The sequence below is a fragment of the Acyrthosiphon pisum genome, unplaced genomic scaffold (genome assembly GCF_005508785.2).
Source record: "Acyrthosiphon pisum isolate AL4f unplaced genomic scaffold, pea_aphid_22Mar2018_4r6ur Scaffold_21582;HRSCAF=24315, whole genome shotgun sequence".
NCBI classification, from domain to species: domain Eukaryota; kingdom Metazoa; phylum Arthropoda; class Insecta; order Hemiptera; family Aphididae; genus Acyrthosiphon; species Acyrthosiphon pisum.
The window spans coordinates 86239-108232 of record NW_021771065.1 but is presented as its reverse complement, the minus strand read 5'-3'; the positions used below and the strand labels follow the sequence as shown (position 1 = coordinate 108232).

The 21994-nt window shown below is 29.6% G+C and overlaps 1 protein-coding gene across 1 annotated transcript; it reads left to right on the top strand.

Annotated features, from left to right (window-relative positions):
- Window positions 1–480: 480 nt before the first annotated feature.
- Window positions 481–1469, top strand: LOC103307954. Its single transcript, XM_029492492.1, has 3 exons — window positions 481–487; window positions 559–873; window positions 1029–1469. The coding sequence occupies exons 1-3, from the start codon at window positions 481–483 to the stop codon at window positions 1301–1303; spliced, it is 597 nt and encodes a 198-aa protein (XP_029348352.1). The 3' UTR covers window positions 1304–1469.
- Window positions 1470–21994: the final 20525 nt, after the last annotated feature.

Sequence of the window (21994 nt, the reverse complement as noted above, 5' to 3'; positions counted from 1 at the left end):
ACCGCTTTGGACCGATTCGGAAACTTTAGGTGGGCCATGTTCACAAGTTCAAAAGCTCACCGCCGGAGTCGGAGTGACTTGCAAATTCTCAAACCAAACTTGCAAATTCTTGCAAATCAAGAGCTATCGTTTGGTACCGATTTGGACCGATTCGGACACTTAGGGTGGGCTAAGTGAATTTGGCCCACCCTTGAATTACTCAAAAACCTGTTACTTGCTAATTCTAAAATTGTGCTTGCAAATTCTTGCAAATTACTTGCAAAATATTGGTAATGCTTGGAAGTAAATTCTATTACTTGGGTGGGCCAACTTCACACACGTAAACGTACGACCACCGTACAACTTTGCAGCCACCTTATTTTATACAGTGTCCAGTCCTATGTAGTAGTTCGTGGTTTTCAATTTATTATTCCATTTGTTGGTGAGGACATTGTAAACGATGATGGTAGCCCCTTTAACCATACTATTCCAAACTATGAAATGTCCAGTAAATATTAAATTTGAAATTGTTTCATAAACTAAATTTTATAAAAAATATGAAGCATACTTTTTTTTTAGGCCCATGGACACCAGCAGCTACGAAACTGTTGATTGCACTCAGATCAACGTATAATGAGCAATTTCAAAATACAAGAAAAAAAGGGGAAAAATGGTTAGAACTGTGGTTACTAATTTCTAATGAAATGAAGGGAAAAAATCACAACTTCAGTGAAAGGCAGTGTGATGAAAAGTGGCGACGTTTATTAACACGTTTTCGTCAAGTAAGAGATGCGTCCAAGGTATCGGGAAGTGGTAATATCAAATGGCAGTATTACGATTCTATGGAAAATTCCATATCTCCAACAGTGAGACAAACAGTTTCTCCACCCAGAGGTTAATTAATAATTTTAGTAATAAAATATATGTATATACTTAATGTTAGGTTAAAATTAACAGTTTGATTAACCTAACACTAAATGTAAAATGTTTTTTCTGGTAGTTTACATCCTTATATTATATTTTATAATTTATGAATACAACTTTTATAGATCTATTGCATGAATCATCTGCAAGGCCACTGCTCGAACCTTCAATAAGTTTAATTCCTGAATCATTGGAATTTTCAATTCACGAACCTTCTCAAAGCGTAATGGAAGAACCTCCAACGTCTGGGTTGATACAAAAATCATTATTAAATAAAACTAGCAATAAAACACCTTCTTGGATTACAAAATTTGAGGAATTAAAAAACGAACAGTTGAAATCAGCAAAAGAAAATGCAATGCAACTCAACGATCGGTTAGTAATAACTAATAAGTATTAGATTATTAGACCCATTTTGATTATTTCTAATTATTCATTTATACATAATTAATAGTCTCGACAAGTTGGAAAAAAGGGAAGAAGCTATGCTAAAAACACAAGAAGAACTTGTTAAAAAATTAGAAGATGCGAATAATATCGAACTACAGAAACTTGATGTATTTAAAAAAATGTTTAATATGGATTAGTAGGTATGTTTGTTTCTATTTTTTTAATCATCAGTTTATTTCAGTTTTTATTAGTTGTATTTCCTACAGTTAATTAATCTCATTTTTAAATTATGTTTTGTTAAACATTACTATGACATAATATTAAAACTGTTATATTAATTTTAAATATGTTCTGGTCATAATTAAGAAGGAAACTTAAAGACTATATTTGTAAGTAAGAGTAAACACTTACATTTTTTGTTTTTTATATTATGTTTTGTTAAACATTACTATGACATAATATTAAAACTGTAATATTAATTTTAAATATGTTCTGGTCATAATTAAGAAGGAAACTTAAAGACTATATTTGTAAGTAAGAGTAAACACTTACATTTTTTGTTTTTTATATTATGTTTTGTTAAACATTACTATGACATAATATTAAAACTGTAATATTTATTTTAAATATGTTCTGGTCATAATTAAGAAGGAAACTTAAAGACTATATTTGTAAGTAAGAGTAAACACTTAAATTTTTTGTTTTTATATTATTTTTTTGTTAAACATTACTATGATTTATACATAATACTATTAATGCTGTTATATTAGTTTTAAATACGTTCTGGTCATAATTAAGAAGAAGACTATATTTGTAAGTAAGAGTAAACACTTAATTAATACATTGGTAATGAATCACAAATAAAGTTTCTTTTGATTGATCCTGCTGTAGTTTCTTCCTCTCTCATTTCCTGAATAATTTCTGGTTGAAAACTATTAGCAACTTCAATGTCATCCTTGTTTGTTATGCATATGTTATGCAAGCAACATGCTGCAGTAATGACTTTACCACAAAAATCTTTTTTATAAATATCCATATGTCTAGTTTTAAATTTTATAAAATTATGAATTAAAAAATGAAAATTTTAATAAACAAAATTTGAAAATCTTACTTAAGCTTTCTAAATCTGCAAATCAATTTTCCAAATGCTTGCTCGATTAATACTCTACTACTACTTAGTTTCCGGTTGAAGTTTTTTCTTTTAGGCTTAAATGACCATTATCTTTGTATGGAGTTAGAAGACCCTCTGTAAGGGGATAGGCACCATCGCCAAGAATATGACATGAATTTGGGAACAAAGACAATGGATTGTTAAGGATTGATTGGCCAATTTTACTGAATCGATAGATTCGAGAGTCATGAGAACGCCCTGGCCAACCAGCAAACACATCTATACATTTTAGTTCTGCGTCAACGATTCCCTAAATAAAAATAAAATAGTTACATTTACATTAGTGTGTTTTTTAGGAAAAAGTAGCTCTTGAAAAGTGGACACTCACTTGTAAAACAACAGATGGCACTTGTTTCCTGTTACAAAACATATTTCTGTCTAATTTAGGCATTTTAGACCTTTTTTCCCATTGAAATAGGGTGTTGATATGACAGCCATCAATACACCCAAATACATTAGGGAATGAGTTCATACCTCTTAGATTATTGAAGTTTTGTATATTTTTAAGAGCAGCATTTCTTGTAGGCCATACAATTATACTTCCAGCAACATTATTCATAGACAATAAACAATTAATAATTATTGCATGGCTTGTACTTTCCGCAATATTGAACCGATTACCTATTTGTCTAAAATGTATATATTAATGATAATTACAAGTTACAACATTTTAAAAGGTTACATTGTACATTTGAAAAGTATTCTTTTCAAGACTACCTATTACTACATAAACCACACCATTTTTTCATCACTTTAAAATGTAGGTACTAGGTACCATTATAAAATACAACTATTTATGATTCATTTATCTAAATTATTGAATATCTAACCTGTGTGTTTCAGAATTTACCATGTACCAAATAAATATCAAAACTTGTTTGTCAATATTTATTTTGATTGACCCTTGGGACAAATAAGGACCTACACACGATACTACCACCTATTAAAATAATACACATTTTAAAATTATTGACAAATAAAATAATTACAAATAATTGTCAATTAACATTAAAACAAACTTTAACACTCTGTCTATTCAAACGGAAATGAGATTTAAACTCTCGATCTGTAAATGTAGGTACCATTAATTTTGCAAAACCGTGGATTTTCACCTTAATATTTTTGTCATTTTTTAATTCTGCATTAAATAGTAATGTCATATCATCATGATCATGATCATCATTTGAAACTGTCTTATGCAAATGAATAAACAAGTCTAGATAATTAAAAAAATTAAAGCGTATGTACCTAGGTATATTTATGTAAAAAATAGCATACATAAAGTATTATCACTTACTCTCACGAACAAGAAATCCCTGGGTTACATAACTACTGATGTGATTTTTATTCATTATGAAATCTTTAAACAATTGTACTTTTAAATCGTTTCTCAGCATTTTGAATTGATTTAAATATTGAATTCCATTGAAGTCAAACGAATAGCACCAAACACTGGCGTCTGGCAAGCATTGAATATTTAGAAGTCAGAAATAAGAAAAGTTAGCCACTGCCCACTAGGTAGATGAAAACTATGACAAATATTACATAGACCATAGACTTATGACATAGACACGATTTTAAAAAAAAGCGGGTAACAATTCATATCTATATATATATTCATATGTCATATCAATATATTACATTATCAATATATGCGATAAGAAAATTAATTAAAAAGTGGGGGTAAACCGATATATACCCCGAATTTCTATCTAAACCGGTGTACACCAACCCGGTCAAGACCACGATTAAAGATATACTGGTTACCCAACGGCCTATGCTATGCACAGGCAGAAAACGGCTACGAAACCGCGATATGTTATGGACTGCCTACTAGCACCATCTAGATTCTAGGTGATTAACTTAGGAACTATTTGTCGTTACGAAATATTCAAAAGGAAAAAAAAGATTGTAATTAGTAATAATTAGTAATTATTAAATAGGCAATATGGCTAATACCACACAAAAAAATTTAAAACATATTAGAACAAAAGACAATAAATACAGTAAATAATATTAATGATTAATTATAAATATTTAATAGTTAAAAGTTATAATAAATAAAATAAATAAATTAGCTAAATTAAATAATACAATGTAGGTACTACTATTAGTTATTACATTACAAATTTGAAATTAACAAACCTCTACTTTATCACTTTCCATTTTTTCTAAAGGATGAAGAAATGGTAATGCCCCTTTTTTTAGTTTCTATCGCTTTAGGCAAACCTAAGAAGTAATATTAACCATATCTATGCTTTATTTTTAAAATAAACTGATTATATTATAGGCTTAAACATGTTCTATATTGATATTTGAATAGGTATTTAAATTAGATAGTCGTTGCACCTCCTCTGGGAGGCTTCTACAGCATGTTTAATCTGCCTTTTTTTTAACCAATATTTGCCATTAATTGTTCTTATTGTTCTCTTTTTTGTAACAAATTGAATAAACTTATAAACCAAAAAAAAAAAATTTCAATTAGACATAATAGTTTACTGTATATGGGTTTGTTCCTTCACCTGACGTCCATGTATTATTAAAATCTTCTTTATAAAAATGATTTGAACAAACCCGATTTGATTTTTTAAATAATACGCCTAAAGCTACTTCCATTTCTTTTTTTCTTTTTTTCTTCTTTTATCCTTATTCCTTAGGTATTCCAAATGTTATTTTGAAAATTTCATGTGGTATTTGTATACAACAACTAACAAGTAATTTTGTTGTTTATAGTTTATACTCTATAGACTTATAGTGTCTTAAAGTAGACAAGTACTAATTTGTATATCACGATTAATGATATATGATATATCTTTAATCGTGGTTTTAAATTGTTAATGTATAAAAGTAAGTAGTAATTATAGTACTAAGGTATTTAGGTATATATAAATATTTAGTTTTCATAATTAAGAAATTTACGTGGTTAAAATAAGTTGAAGAGACCACTAGATAGTGCTACTAGTCAGTACATTTTCAATCGCGCTTTTCGAGCCGTGTTATACAGTCTCGATGTGTAACCAGTATATCTTTAATCGTGGTCAAGACTCACGAATCGGAATCATGATAACCGGTACGGTATTGTACACCGGTTTGATCTGGCGAATTTGTAGTTTGTATACTGCGCGTACCTACTGCCTCCATGACGCGACCACTACCGACCAACGCTCACTTTTCGGACGTTCGTCACAACGCACCGCACTCCTTCGATACCTAACGTTACGTCCGGCTACCCAAAAACCTCGTGATTTTGTTCTCGCGTTGAACGCCATTGTATTTAAAAATTTTACTTTTTATATTGACAATTAAAAACGACCTGAATTTGTAATTCGTTATTATTTTATTTAAATTGGTAACCTTAACTAATTGACAAACCGTCAATGCTTATCTACCAAAATTATAATGATAAACGAAATGATAACCAGATAACGTTACGTTGACATCGGGACCAGTGTGACCTCTCCAGCAGGTGATAATGACGGAGCTCCGTCGAAGGCTGGCGTCAACCGCAGGTTATTGACCTCCAGCAATATGACGATGATTACAGACGCCACTTCGTCTGTGGCTGATTATAGTTTACCGGTGTGTGACTATTGAATACGCACGAATCTGAGTTTCCTTATGGAGGCGATGTAGCTCGATACAGTACTGTTTGAAGACCAGGTACTTCAACAGGGGCACACACACGACCGACGCGTCTCGAAATGCTATTTGCACGAACGTACACTAAAATAGACGGTATCGTCGCCGCACGAACACGCGAGTATTGCCAGAAGACGGACGCGCGAAACGGTCGACGGCAAAGACCAAGTCGACGGGTCCAACGGCGCAACAAGCACCCACAAAATATGGCGTTATACACGTCCTTATTAACACTGTTGCTGCAACAAGAGCAACGGCACCGATGTATCGGATTACGGTCACGAGAGACCAAAGCACACTGTTTCATTCAGAATTATCTGTCGTGTAAGAACTGACCGTAACACACCGGCAAGAGAAGGGGAAACGCTGGTGGACCCCCACGGGCTTATCGTGAACAAAGGTCACAAGTTCCGTGCCCGAGATACCTGAACCGGTGGATAATATATCTTGAACAACAACATAGATTCAGATTTGGTACCTATTGCTCGAAAAACTGTCACCATTTATCTAAACAAAAACCGCTCTATAAGTGTAAAACGAAATCATTTCCCAGTGTCACCAGCTTGTGCTATTTCAATTCACAAATCACAAGGTGGGTCATTTGATGAAGTTGTATATTCGTACTCGAGAAGCCATCAACAAGATCTCGTATATGTTGCTCTTTTACGTGTCACTAATATCGAAGGACCCTATATTGTTTCACCAACGACTGATCATGTGTTTTATCATGGACGCCGGAACACACTTTCATCAGTTTTACTCCAACTTGAGCTTGAACGCCTCGCCTCTAATAGTCTCCGGACATACCAGGAAATACTTCTTGATTTTATCAAAGATAAAATATCCATTTTTTCATTTAATTGTCAAAGTTTACGAGCCCATCATCAGAACCTTCAGGATGAACTTAGTAGCTATTTGTCGAAAAAGAGGTGTTTCGCATATCATCACTCCTCATATAATACTTTACATGCGCCAAACGTCTGGTTTAAATGTTGCTGTACATGATGTCGGAGATATATGTTCTGCTCATTGTCGACTTTTTAATGGGCGAGGATTACTTGCAGTAGTTGTATATATTTCACCAAATCAATCGATCCAAAATATTATCGACTTTTTACATTTTGTACTGTTTTGTAGCGAAGATGGTGCTGCTCTTTTGAAAAAACAACTCCATATTTTACCAATGATATTGAGCGGAGACTTTAATGTAAACTTTAAGAGTCCGAACGGCCAAAAACTTATTACATTCTTTCACGATACATTCGACTTGACTTTGAATTCCAATATAGATAAAGTTACTACTCAAGGTAGTACTACAATAGAAGGAGTATTTCAAAGAAAACTAAACAATTTAGAAGCAGAAGTTTATGTTTCATATTTTAGTTACCACAAATATATTATATCGGCGCTCCCGTCTATTGCACAACAATGATTCTACCAAAATAAGAAATAAAATATAAAATATAAAAACCATATACATTCTTGTTTATTGTTGTGATTCTTGATTATTCATCCTGTCACATAATAGTTTTGATTAATCTAACTCGCCAAAGATGTTAACACATAAAAAATTATACCCAACGAATCGAAATCATTTTTATATTTGAACGTCGTATTATAGTATTTAAATAATTTAATAATTATTGTTTCAGTTTGTTGGAAGAGGGCAAAAACATAATATTGTTAATTTATACAAATCAAAAAAACATCGATAACCAGACATAAAGTATAGAGAAATTATAGCATATATTTCAAAAGAAATTGGGATTGTAAAGCGTTCAGTGATAACCACAACAGTGTTTAGTTTCGTATGATATGTAAGAAGTTTTTCCTTTTCCGGGATTACCATATTTTGAAAGATGAGTAGCAAGAAATAAATCAAACTCTGCAATTAACTCTAAAGCCATTAAAAAATTTCCGTTATGAGGACTTCCTATTTTTGTATCATGACCCCGAAATAGCAATCCCCTTGAAGCTAATGACTTCACAACTGCTACTACTCTCTTTAAAACGTTTATCCAATATAAACGTTCATCATCAATCTGATTAACTAATTGCTTATCAATTCTGCAGTTTACCTTGCTATGGTTTTTAAATTTAATCATACAGTTTCTATGCTTTAATAAACTACTATTTTCTGTTATTCGATCTTCAGTTTTTTTCCAGTTATTGCAAAATTAGTTACTCAACCAAATAGCATACAAGGATAACAAAAAAGAGCACCTTTGCTTTCCGAATAGACTAAGTAACTACGTGCTATATTTTCTCCGTTTTGTAGAGCTGTTTGAAGACAATTTTTGTTAAAGTATCTAATTACAAAATAAATTAATTAATAAAGTAAGAATGTAAATTTTTTTTAAAACTTTAGTACCTGAAGAAAGTTTAATTAACTCCTTTTATACATTTTGTGTATGGCCTTTTAGAATTGGAAATATTTAGATTTTTCAGATCTTGAGTAAAACCATAACGAGATACAAAATCCCTTAAAGGATCATCTATTTTCCACATGGCTGGATCAGATCTGTTAAAAGGTAGATTAATAATTAAAATATAGTATTTTATCATAGTATAGTAGGTATGATATAGTATATTATACCCAGGATAATAAATACTCCTATTATCGCACTCTGAAATTGAATCAGTTTGTTGGTCATTTGTTTTGTTAAGTGTTTTAATACGGTTAAAATTTGTCTGGCTGTTTCACGGTTCATATTATCCAATTCCGAGGCCAACATTCGAAATGTTAAACGCCGATCTTCACGGATTAGGGCGCGGACACGCTGCGCATTTGCGTCAGTCCACACTTCGACTGGTCTCCCACTCCCCACCTCGTATTCCACGCCTTCACGCGCCTCCTTAAACTCTTTATGTCATCGAAACACCTGGGCATGACTAGGAGCACTATCACCATGCACTTTTACAATTTTAGCGTACGTTTCCGAAGCTGTTTCGCCCAATCTAGCGCAAAATTTTATCGTGACGCGTTGCTCTTGATTTCGTTTCTCAATTTTCGTGACAAGCACCACCAACACACGTCTACTCAACACGACACAGCAGGCGAACTAAACAAGCTTACAAACTAGAGCGATGGTAAATATATCAATGGAGAGGGAATGGATGCCGGGGAAGGGGAAGGGTATTTCAAGGTCGCAGGTTTACCACAAGCGCGGCAATAAAATCAGTCTCATTACTTAATTGTCACACCTTAATCTATGTATTAGCGAGCTTGAATAATAAAATGTTCTTTAATAATTTCCGATGTCGATAATTTTGATATGCAGACTGGACAAATTTTTGTTATTTTCTTAATTTTTTTTTATAATCTAGCCACAGACGTAAGCTCTACTGCAATAGTTAATTAAACTTCCAGTTTGCTCTAATGTAGTCACTATATCATGTTGGGCAGAACAATTATCTGTTTATTCATTTTCTTCATTACTAGGGATTTCATTGAACAAAAAATCTTTCAAATTATCTAAAATGCCATCACTGTCATCATCCTCACAATTTGCACCAATATAATGAATTATTTATCACTAAAGCTTTAAAGGATGAAACACAATTTGCAGGTGTTGTGTTAATGTTCTTTAATCCGTAACTTCTAATATAATAAAAAATTTTCAATAGGGTCCTGATTGAAATTTCTCAGAAGAACATATTTGAAACCTGCCTTTAGAAGTCGCTTACATATGAGTTTTAGTCCTTGAATAGTAGTGATCCAGTTGGCAATTGATGGATTTTTTTTTGTGTCATACTTCGTAGTACATCTAAAGCTTTACTCCAAAATGCCCAGTGAGGAGAAATCAATGTGACTGCACTGCGAAGTTCTGTGCTGGGTGTTGGTTTTATGACATTTCAATTCACACTACCAAACAGGTTGTCAACAAGCACAAGTGACCCGTATCCGCAGCGTCTCGATCAATACCTATAAAAGTAGAAATTAATGCAATTTCGGTATATATTTAAATTAATGAAATAAGTTATGTTAAGATTTCGTAAAATTTAGTTATTAACTCACTCGGTGAAGAATTGTTTGACATGACAGCCATCCTCTTCACTATTGCACTAACACGTTGACTGAAGACATGTGCAGCATGTGACACTTTCATTATTTTCATCTTCTCCGGATATACATGCCCATCGGTAAGTTTAGGTACTAAACGATCTCCTTCTGTGCTCTGTTCTTTATCAAACTCATAACGCTGAGTGATATGTTTCCAAGAAGCTTTTTTTTTTGCTTTTATCATAAATAAAATTCAAATCTTTTGTCAAAAGATTGTTTCAAAGACCTTTTAATAGATGTGGGACATCGAACAAAGGAATGATTTCTTTATCATTTATTTCAAACTAAACAAATGGTTTTCTTTTCCTTTCTTCGAATACTGACTGTTGGTTTCTTGGCGTAATCTATTTATTGCAGACACGTTAGTAGGTGATTGGTCACACACTATAGAGATGACGGTGTAACGTCTCCTCTTCACCTCGCTCTCGTGGGTGTCGTTTTGTTTATATTAACGAGGTCTCGGAGACTCGACCTCGGTGTGTGATATTATTACTAGGGATCAGGGTTACCTTATGCGAAGCAAAGTACTCAATGTGTGTATATATATATAAATGTATCTGTTATTGAATATTAATGTATTGGTATTACCTACTACAAGTTTACAACAGCGAAAGTATACTTATAAATTATAACTCAGGGTTACTGATCGGGTCATGGTGTGCCGTGGGTGCCGATGTCCAAATGTGGGTTGAGCTGGTCTTCTGTAGGTCCTCTTCAAGTCGTTGTCAACCATCGAGTTCCACTATTGACCATCCACTCTGACTATTGATTGCCGACCATAGACTCCTCCATCGATTATGACTATTGACTCTTGACTGTTGACTGTTCACTTACGACTTACGACTTACGACTATCGACTATCGACTATTGACTCTTGACTGTTAACAGACTTCTTACGACCTTCCGCTAGGTGTCCCGGTCGTCTATTTACACGATGCAAGCTAAACATCGCGTCAGCAATATATATATTTCATACATAATATATACACGCTTGCCATTATAACACTCAGCATATTAGCCGTGCTCAACGTAAGGAGTAATGTACGATGTCGATGACGACATTCGTTACAACGGTAAGGCCAGTTGATTGTACATCTTTAATTACTTCCTTGATTATGTTGGCAAGAGTTGTACTATTCATTTGACTGTCAGTGAAGTAAAAGGAACTGGCTGTATGTATGAAAATAACACTTTAACCCTAAATTCAGTCTTCAATAGTGATCAAATTAAAGCAATGAATAGAAAATCAACAAAATTTAAAAAATGGTCAAACTGTACAATAAAAAAAGGCATTAAAACTTAAATTTAGCTGTAGTAACAATGGCTATAAAGAATTAATTAAACAAAAAACTCCATTGCCATCTTTAAGAACATTGTGAAGAGGAATTCAAAATTTAAAGTTAGAACCTGGAATTTTACATGAAGTTTTTAAATTTTTGGAAATAAAAATTCAAACATTTAAGAATGACCATGAAAAATAGTATGTCTTAATAATGGACGAAATGGCTATAACACCATCAAATTTATTTGATGTGTCTTAAAATAAAAACATAGGACAAGTAACTTCATCACATCACGAAGAACAGCCACGAGTGTTTTGGTTTTTATGCTTGGTGACTTAAGTACAAGATGGAAAGAAACAGTAGCATATTTTTTTACCAGGAAGTCTGTTTATCATGATATTGTAGTTGATATAATTTCCAAAATAGAGTCTATACGATTGAATGTCATTGCTCTTATATCGGATAATGGAATTTAACTGCTGGGTGTCACTGTAAATTGTCAAACTTTCTACCTCATCCCCTTGATGACAATAGGAAATTGTTTGTTATTTCAGATGTACCTCATATTTTTAAGAATATTAAGAATGTAAATTATTAATTATTAATAAAGAAATATTTATTAGCAATGAAATACAGCAATTTTACAATCTTCCTACAAATAAAATTTGCTCATATCATATTGATAATGTTATTAAGAATCAAGAAAAATTAAATTTTTTATTAGTTCCTAAACTGTCTGAACAAGTTTTGATGCCAAACCATTTTCAAAAAATGAAGGTTGGAAAATCAACTAATTGTCTGAAGAATTAAATAAGCCAGAATATCTTACAACTGCTTGGATTATCAACTTAGTAGATAGATGGTTTTCTTTGATGACGTCCAGACATCCAGTTTTAGCTTTAAGCAAATTGAAACCAGAAATTAATGAAGAAACCATACAATTTTTAAATAGTTTTATAGATATTATGTCAGATCTAGAAGTAGAACATAAAAGGATGTTGAAACCGTCTCAAACTGGTTCCATACTAGCAACGAAATAAATTTTAGATATTCAAAAAATTTACTTAATTGATAAAGGATTTAAATTTCTCTTGACTTCAAGATTTACTCAGGATTGCCTTGAAAATCTATTTAGTATTTTGAGATCAAAGAACATTGTACCCAATGCATTGCAAGTGAAAAATAATTTGAAATTGTTATCTGTATCTCAATATTTAAAGGAAGTATCAACAGGGAGTTATGAGGAAGATGACAGAACATTTGTATCGGGATTTTTGGACACTTTAAACACTAAACCAATTATTATTTTTACATTGTGTTTCAAATAGATATTATTTTATTTTGAAATATTATTTGTTTGAATACTTCAAAGTTCAAATATTATCTTTAGGTTTATGCTCTTTTGATTAATAATTATACATAATATGCTTATTATACTGTTTTTTATTCTGTTTTGCGTTTGGCTATTATAATATTATATTCGATTTATTCGATATAATATTATATTAGACATTTAATAATATGTTGTTTTGTTTAAAATTGTTTAATTTTGTATTTAATGTGTAACATAATTTTCTTATACTTTTTGAAAGAATATAATGCAGCTAATTAATAGTGCTTTCAAGCTAAAAATGTTAGCTATGTATAATATGATATTATCAAAAAATGAATGTGCTTATTTATTATTAGGTATAATTTATATAAATTGATTTGGTTTTAAAATGTATTTATATATATGTATATAGGGTTTTTTTAGTAATGTGCAATTACTAAATGATGTTAACAGAGTTAGTACAACTGTTAAAATTTACAATAAATTGCTTTCCTACTGCAATAATATGTAACATTGCAAGTATGAAATAAACAAACTTATAAATTAGTTCGTCAAGAATAATACATTTTTATTTTATATAATTATTATGGTGAACCCATATTTACCATTTAGTATTTAACTAATAGTATATAACCCATTAGGTATTAATAGAAACTTTGATAAAATTACATTTTCACCTTATTTTTTAATTAAAGATTTAATTGGATTAATTATATTTATATGAATATTTTTTATTTTAACTTTAATTTTTCCTTATTTATTAAATGATCATAATAATTTTATTATAGCAAACTCAATAATTACACCTAATCATATTCAACCAGAATGATATTTCTTATTCTCATATTCAATTCTACGAGCAATTCCTAACAAATTAGGAGGAGTAATTGCCTTAATACTTTCAATTTTAATTTTATTAATTTTACCTATATTAAATAATAAAAACTTCCTAAGAAACAAATTTTATCCAATAAATAAAATTTTATTTTGAATTTTTATTATAACATTTATAATATTAACTTGAATTGGAATACAACCAGTTGAATATCCTTTTATTTTTACAAGCCAAATTTTTACAACAATTTACTTTTCATATTTTTTTATCAATTTTTATATTATAAAAATATGAGATAAATTAATAATTTAACAAAAATTAGTTAATTAATTTATTTAAAATATTTATTTTGAAAATAAAAAATAGAATTAAGTTCTATTAACTTAATACTAAAATTATTGATATAAATTAAATAATTTAATAGAAAAATTAAATACAAATAAAAATAAAGATAAAGGTAAAATTAATTTTCAAATTAAATACCTATATTAATTTTACGAAAACGGTGTAAAAATCCACGTAATCAAATAACTAAAAATATAAACATTAAAATAAAAATATTTAAATAAAATTTATTCATTAATAAACCAAAAAATATTTCACATAATAATATTCCTATAAATATAATTCTTATATATTCAGATATAAAAATAAAAATAAAAGATAAACTTCTAAATTCAATATTAAATCCAGAAACTAATTCTGATTCACCTTCAGAAAAATCAAAAGGAGAACGATTTATTTCTGCTAAAAATCTAATTAATAATAAAATAAATATTAAAAAAAGAAAAAAAAAAATTTAGAATTTATTTGATAAATATAAAAATCATTCAAATTAAAACTATTAATTAAAAATATTAAATTTATAATAATAATTATTATTCTAACTTCATAAGAAATTATTTGAGAAATAAAACGAATTATACCTAAAACTGAATAATTAGAATTAGATGATCATCTAATTATTAAAAAAATATAAACTATTAAACTTGAACAACAAAATATATAAATTAAACCAAAACCTATAATATAATTTATACCAATATAAGGATAAATAAATCAAAAAACAACAGAAATTAATAAACCTAATATAGGTGAAAATATAAAAATAAAAAAATTTATATTTCTAGGATAATTAACTTCTTTAAAAAATAATTTTAAACCATCACCTATAGGTTGAAAAATACCCTTAATAAAAAATTTATTAGGACCTTTACGTAATTGAATATAACCTAAAACTTTACGTTCTAATAAAGTAAAAAAAGCTACTCTCATAAAAACTATTAAGAATAAAATTAAAAAATTAATAATTATAATAAATATAAAAATTACTATCTATAATATAAATTATATAATTAAATTCTAAATTTAACACAATTATCTGCCAAAATAGTTAAATTAATATAATTCATTTAATAAAAATTTAATTTAATTATTTAATCCTTTCGTACTAAAATAAATTATTTTTTAAAAGATAGAAACCAACCTGGCTTACACCGGTTTGAACTCAAATCATGTAAGAATTTAAAGGTCGAACAGACCTAATACTTAAAATTTTGCACCTAAGATTAATCTTAATTCAACATCGAGGTCGCAAACTAATTTTTAAATTTGAACTTAAAAAATTAATTACGCTGTTATCCCTAAAGTAACTTTTTCCTTTAATTAAAAATTTTAATTCAACTATTCACTAAATAATGTAAAATTTTAAAAAAAGTTTAATAATTTTTTTTATCACCCCAATAAAATAAACAATAAAATTAAAATATTTATTAACCCAAAAAAATTAAAATTACTATTTATAAAGTTTTATAGGGTCTTATCGTCCCTTTAAATAATTTAAGCTTTTTTACTTAAAAATAAAATTTTAATTATATAAATAATAAAGTTTATTTCTCATCAAATCTTTCATACAAGTCCTCAATTAAAAGACTAATTATTATGCTACCTTTGCACAGTCAAAATACTGCAGCTATTTAATAAATCATTGAGCAGATCCTATATTAAATTAAACTTAATACAATGTTTTTGTTAAACAGATGAAAATAATTTTTGCCGAACTCATAATTTATAAATATACATTATACTAATTTAATCATTATTACTAAAAATTAAATATTAATTAATAAAATTAACCTTTTATTTCCCGTGTGGTTGTATGAGCTACATCTCTTTCTCTGGTAAAATTTGACTTAATTTTATCGATATATATATTTGTACAGAACACTATATGTTCAATCATAGGACCTGTAAAAAAAATATACCACGCGTCAATTTCAGTTTTTGCATTTTTTGCGAAATTAGTCACACCTGGTTTTTCAGTTATCTTATTGTAACTTGGATTTTTTGTTCTCAGATTTGGCTTACGACGATTCCATTTTGTCCCATCTTTTTCATAAAAACACTCTACACGCATACTTAGTGGAATTTCATCGTCAGATTCATGATAAGATTCACAATCTGCTGATAGTGTTTGTTGAATATCATTGTGAATCTTATCATCGGTCGATTCTCCTGATTGTTCGGTGTTCGAAGTTTCTAATACATCAAAATGTTCATCGGGTGAACATTCGTCAGTGGAAGATGTACCACCCCACAATTCCTCGTCACTTATGTCATCCAATAGGCATGCAATACGACGGCGTTCTAATTCGTCCATACTTACAAAAAACGACTATAATTTAATAAAAATAAGCGCGCGCGGGGTAAATTTTTACCGAACTACAAACACAACCAATTTAGTCAACGATTACTCACGTACTGATTGTAATTAAATCCAGATTGTTACGTTTTTATGATTGTATGATAGTGACTATAAGATAGCATGACCCGCATGAGTGTGGAAAAACCAACGAATATTTGATAGCATTTTAAAAATAGACTGGGGTAAATAATTACCCCGCGCGCGTCACTAAAGGTTAAGAAGGCGCAACACTGACATTTGTTGTCTCTGTCTTATGAGTGAGTAACATAGCAGATCACGTTTAGGTCTGTTATTCTAAAAATAAGAGTTAATTAATTGACCTCTTATAAAATTTAAAGGTAAGATTATTATCTAGGGCATCTCATAGGCTTTTTATGTTATTTTTAAAGCGAGTTATGAGTATTTTAAGATGTACAAACAATTTACAATTTTTAAATTCTCATAACTTCCTTTAAAATTTAAATTTGAATAAAAACCCCATGAGGTGCCCTAGATAATAATCTTTCCTTTACGTTTTATAAGAGGTAAATTTACTTTTTAACTAACAGAGCCAAAAGTGATCTGATGAGCTTACAATTTGCTATGTTGTGCACTTGTAAGACGGAGATAACAAATGTCTGTGTAGTGTCCTCTTAAATAGAAGTACTTTTGTTATTATAACTTCAGTCTTTGAAAAAAAAACACACACATCATTGTAGAATCAGTGGCGGACTAGCCCAGGTGGAGAGTGGGAGAAATCCACCGGGGCCGCTGTCGTGAGGGGCCCCTTCGTTATGGTGCACTTTTAATAAAAATATATTATATTATAATTTTATATTCGATTACTAAATTAACAATATTAGATAATAAGTAATAACACACAAATACACAATCTTGGGGCACAAATATTTATTTCTACATAGTTTATCAGCATGACGTAATGACAATAATTTCCCTGACCCACGCAACGCACCCCACCCTAATATTATTATAAGAAGTCATGAGCTATAATTAGAAATAACGAAATTCCCATAGGCCGTCGCCCGCCGTTGTCCGACGACCGACCATCGACCAATATTGTTTTGTTTATATAATTTATACTGTGTTATCTTTATCGTCAATACTCAATCTGGTTATTCGTAATTTAATTGAAAACATTGTACGACTGAAAAGTGAGCAAATGATACCTTTTGCATACCTATGTGTAACTTGTCACTTGTGTAGTTCTGTATATATTATTAATTTCTTTACCGAAGGCCATACACCGTTGACCGTTCAGACTTCAAAAAATACTTAAATACTAAAATAATTCAAATATTAGATATAAAAAAGTAGAATGATTTAGTATATTCGAATTTGTAGATAATAAATTAACTAGCAGTACATTATAGCAAATACGCAGAAATGCAGAATAGATTAGGAATGTTGCAAGTGCGTGGGTTGAGTCGATGGTCACACAGACCACATCCGTTAGAGACAAGATAGCGTATCGATAGGCAGGGGGAGCAGAGACCCGAATATAAAAGGGAGCCTGAAACAGCCTGTATTCAGACGTGTCTACTCCAGAGCACAACAAGCACCTTCACGTCACTCTGTGTAGTAACTTGTCATTTGGACTTAGACAAAATTACTGAAGAACATTTAAATAAACTACAAAGTATCTTTTCATCTGTCTACATTTATTTATAAACTACCCTGTCAACATCTTCATCATCAACACAAGTGGTCTTGCTTCCTACAAAATCATAATATACTCGTAGTCAACGGCTATCAGAACATCACTCTGACCAACCCCAACAACGAGAATATTACAATTATTCACAAAATTAATAAATACTTTTAAGATTTTAAGGCAATATAATCAATAAAAAAACATTTAAAATGTTCAAAAGCAAAAAAAGCATTTAATTTATATGAAAAAGAATTACAAAATTTACTAAAACATTGAATAAAGATTTCAATTGATTTAACTAGTTGTATTAAAATATAGATATAATACCTATAGACAATCAAATTTAGTTTTGTTTTAAATGATTTTTATATTACATATTAGTTAGGTAACTACTACTTAGTTGCAAAAATGGAAAAAAAACAGTAAAGAGAAAATATTGTGGAGGTGCAGAAGAAAAAAGAGTAATGAATCAAAAGATATTAAATGAATCTGAAAAATGCTTAAAAATAACAAATATGATGAAAGTAGGTACCTAAAACTTATAATTAATCTTGACCTATCTATAAAAATCATGTTTTTGTATTACCTTATTATTTCAGGAAAATAAAACTGATACTAATTTAGGTAATGTTAGCGTACAAAATTATATTTTAGTTAATACTGATATTCAAAGAAAAGAGCAACACGAAACCAGTGAAACGGTATGTTTCTCATAATTTATTTTAATGAATGATACATTTTTAACTAATACACCAATTATATTGTTATAGAAGCAGGTAGTAGTTGGTGCAGTTCATAACAAAGAAATCGAACTTTTAGTTAATACTGATATTGAAAGAAAAGAGCAACAAGAAACAAGTAAAACAGTAAGTTGCACATAATTTATTTAGATGAATGATACATTTTAAACTAATACATTAATTATATTTTTTATAGTAGCAGGTAGTAGTTGGTGCAAATCATAACGAAGAAATCAAACTTTTAGTTAATACTGATATTGAAAGAAAAGAGCAACAAGAAACAAGTGAAACAGTAAGTTACACATAATTTATTTAGATAAATGATACATTTTAAACTAATACATTAATTATATTGTTATAGAAGCAGGTAGTAGTTGGTGCAATTCATAACGAAGAGATCAAACTTTTAGTTAATACTGATATTGAAAGAAAAGAGCAACACGAAACAAGTTTTACTGAGGAATGTGAGGATTCTGAATTTCTGAATTAGGAAACTTATCTTCAAATCCACAAGAAAAATTGTTCAAACTTCCTATAAATGCTAATCTAATACAAAAATTAAAATTCATTAAACAGCATCCTATTCAACCAGCCCATTTTTCTAATAGTAATTTAGATATACACAAGCTATATTTTAGAAACACTCCTGATGGAAAAGAAATTGCAAGAAATTGGTTATCTGTGTTATGTGATATCTATGAACTCAAATCATTCTTCTGTCCTGAATTGTCAATAAATTTAAAAAGAAAACAAATTGAAGAAAATATCCATGTTATTAAACAAGTCTTTGAAATAATAAAATTGCTTGGTCGTCAAAATCTATCATTCAGAGGATCAAAAAACTCTGAGAGTCTTTACAAATGAGATGACAAAGATAATTTGAATAAAGGTAACTTTCTTGAGTTAATAAAGTTTACAGCAGAGAGAGATACTATTTTATACAAACATTTTAACAAAGCTATTAAGGATAGTAAAAAGCAAAAATTAAACTTAGAAAAAAAATCATCAACGTCCCGAGGAAGAGGTTCTCTAGTGACTTTACTTTCAAAGACAACTGTAAATAATGTAATTGCGTCTATAGTAAATTCAATAAGAAATAAAATTAAAACCTAGTTAGGAGATAAGATGTTCAGCATTCAAGTAGACAGTACACAAGTTATCGGAGCTTCAGACCAGGCAGCATTTGTATACGTTACATTTTTAATGGAGAAATCAAAGAAAGATTATTTGCTCTTTTGAAAGTAACGGATTCATCTGGAAAGGGATACTATGAAATGCTAAAAAATTATTCATTGAACATAATATAAGTTTTAAAAATATTATAGGAGAATCCTTTGATGGGGCATCTAATATGCGAGGAGAATATTCTGGATTACAATCAAAAATTAAAGAGCAAAACGAAAAAAACATTTATACTTGGTGTTATAGTCACATACTTAATTTGTGTATATGTGATACATGCAACAATTTAGATGCTAAAAATGTATTTGGATTACTTAATAGGTTTGCAACATTTTTCGGAGAGTCGTATAAACGTATGGCTATATGGATACAACAAAATGATTCAAGAATTGGTTCAAATAAATTAAAAAAATTACAAAAAATTATTTTGGATATTTGAAGGTAATAATGCTCTATTTCCAATTGTAATTGATACTATTGTATACTGTCTCAACTTCTAAAAATGTTGATGCTAAAACATGTTCAGAAGCAACTTCATTAATTGCCAAATTGAGTGATTTCAAAATAATTCTTACTACCCATATTTTTTTGTACATATTTAAAATTACTGAACCCACATCACGGTACCTTCAGATGAAGGGATTGGCTTTGTTGACTGCCTGGAACATGATTGATAATGTGAAGCAAAAAATTGGTAATATTAATTTTGAATGCATAAAAAAAGAATCTGAAACGTTCTCTAAAAAAATGAATGATCAATTTAGTGATATGAATTTACCTGATGATTTAGTTGTAAAATATAGTAAGAAATATTCGAAAAAAACGTATGTATGATGAATTATGTGAAGATGAAATACCTCAGTTGCCTATAGACAGATTCAGAATAAATACTTTTAGAGTAATATTAGATCAGATTAAAGAAAGTTTAAACCGGCGTTTTTCAGTTAACAAGAAGTTAATAGCTGATGTTCAATTCATGATAACTAAAAATTTTCCTTCTATACAAAATATGCTTAAAGGTGCTTTAAAAGAATTAGCCGATATAGCAAGTATAGATCTTAATCAATTAAAACTGGAACTTCAAAAGTTTTCAAAAGTTTACCCAAAAATATCTAATTCAGTAAAAAAAAAAAAACAAAATTTATATACTCTGAAACCGAAGAGGAAAGTGAAATGGAAATCGAATTTGAAAACAAAGAACTTGATGGGATCTATGAAAATATGTTTCCTTGTAAGATTGATAGTGTAGACTGTAGATATTCGTTTTATTTACAATGTTTATTTAATCATGATCAATAATATTGTTGTATATGGTTTCAGGTAATGCAGTTTACAGTAACCACGACAAGAAAAATTGCTTGCATTGTGTCTACAGTTTGATATATAATTTAAATTTACATGTGTCTGCTTATACTACACTATGTGGAGCATATGAATTTTTTTTAACTTTATCAGTCACAGAAGTTAAATGTGAACGTACATTTAGTAAGCTGAAACTCATTAAAACTAGATTAAGATCCAATTTAAATCAGGAAAATTTGGAGTCTCTGCTTTTAATGTCAGTAGAAAAAGAGGTGTTGGATGAAATAGATGTGTCGGAATTCGTTAACTATTTAAAAGAATCATCTACCATTATGCATCAAATGTTTGATTTGAAGTATTAAAAACGATATAAATAATAATTATAATATTATGAATGATGATATTATTTATTCCTAGAATATATTGGCTGTGCTAAACACCCTTAGCACCCCCGAAATTTTAGCCTATGATAAGAGAGCTGCAATTTTTTTTGATCATACATTGGGGATCGCTCAAACCTTCTCCACCCGGGCCGAAGTACTCTCAGTCCGCCTCTTTGTAGAATCAATACATTGCTCCATTCAGAATCTAAAACAAATTATGTATAATATACTCACATAGTCATATAATAGTTGATAGGTATTCACATAGATATTAAGAACAATAATTATTTTAAATAAAGAGATTTACTTATCAAACATATTAAATACAGACTTGATAATTTTTTACATATATTAATACTAAAACACAAATTAATTAGAAATAATTTATTTACTTTTGTAGAACTACAATCACAAA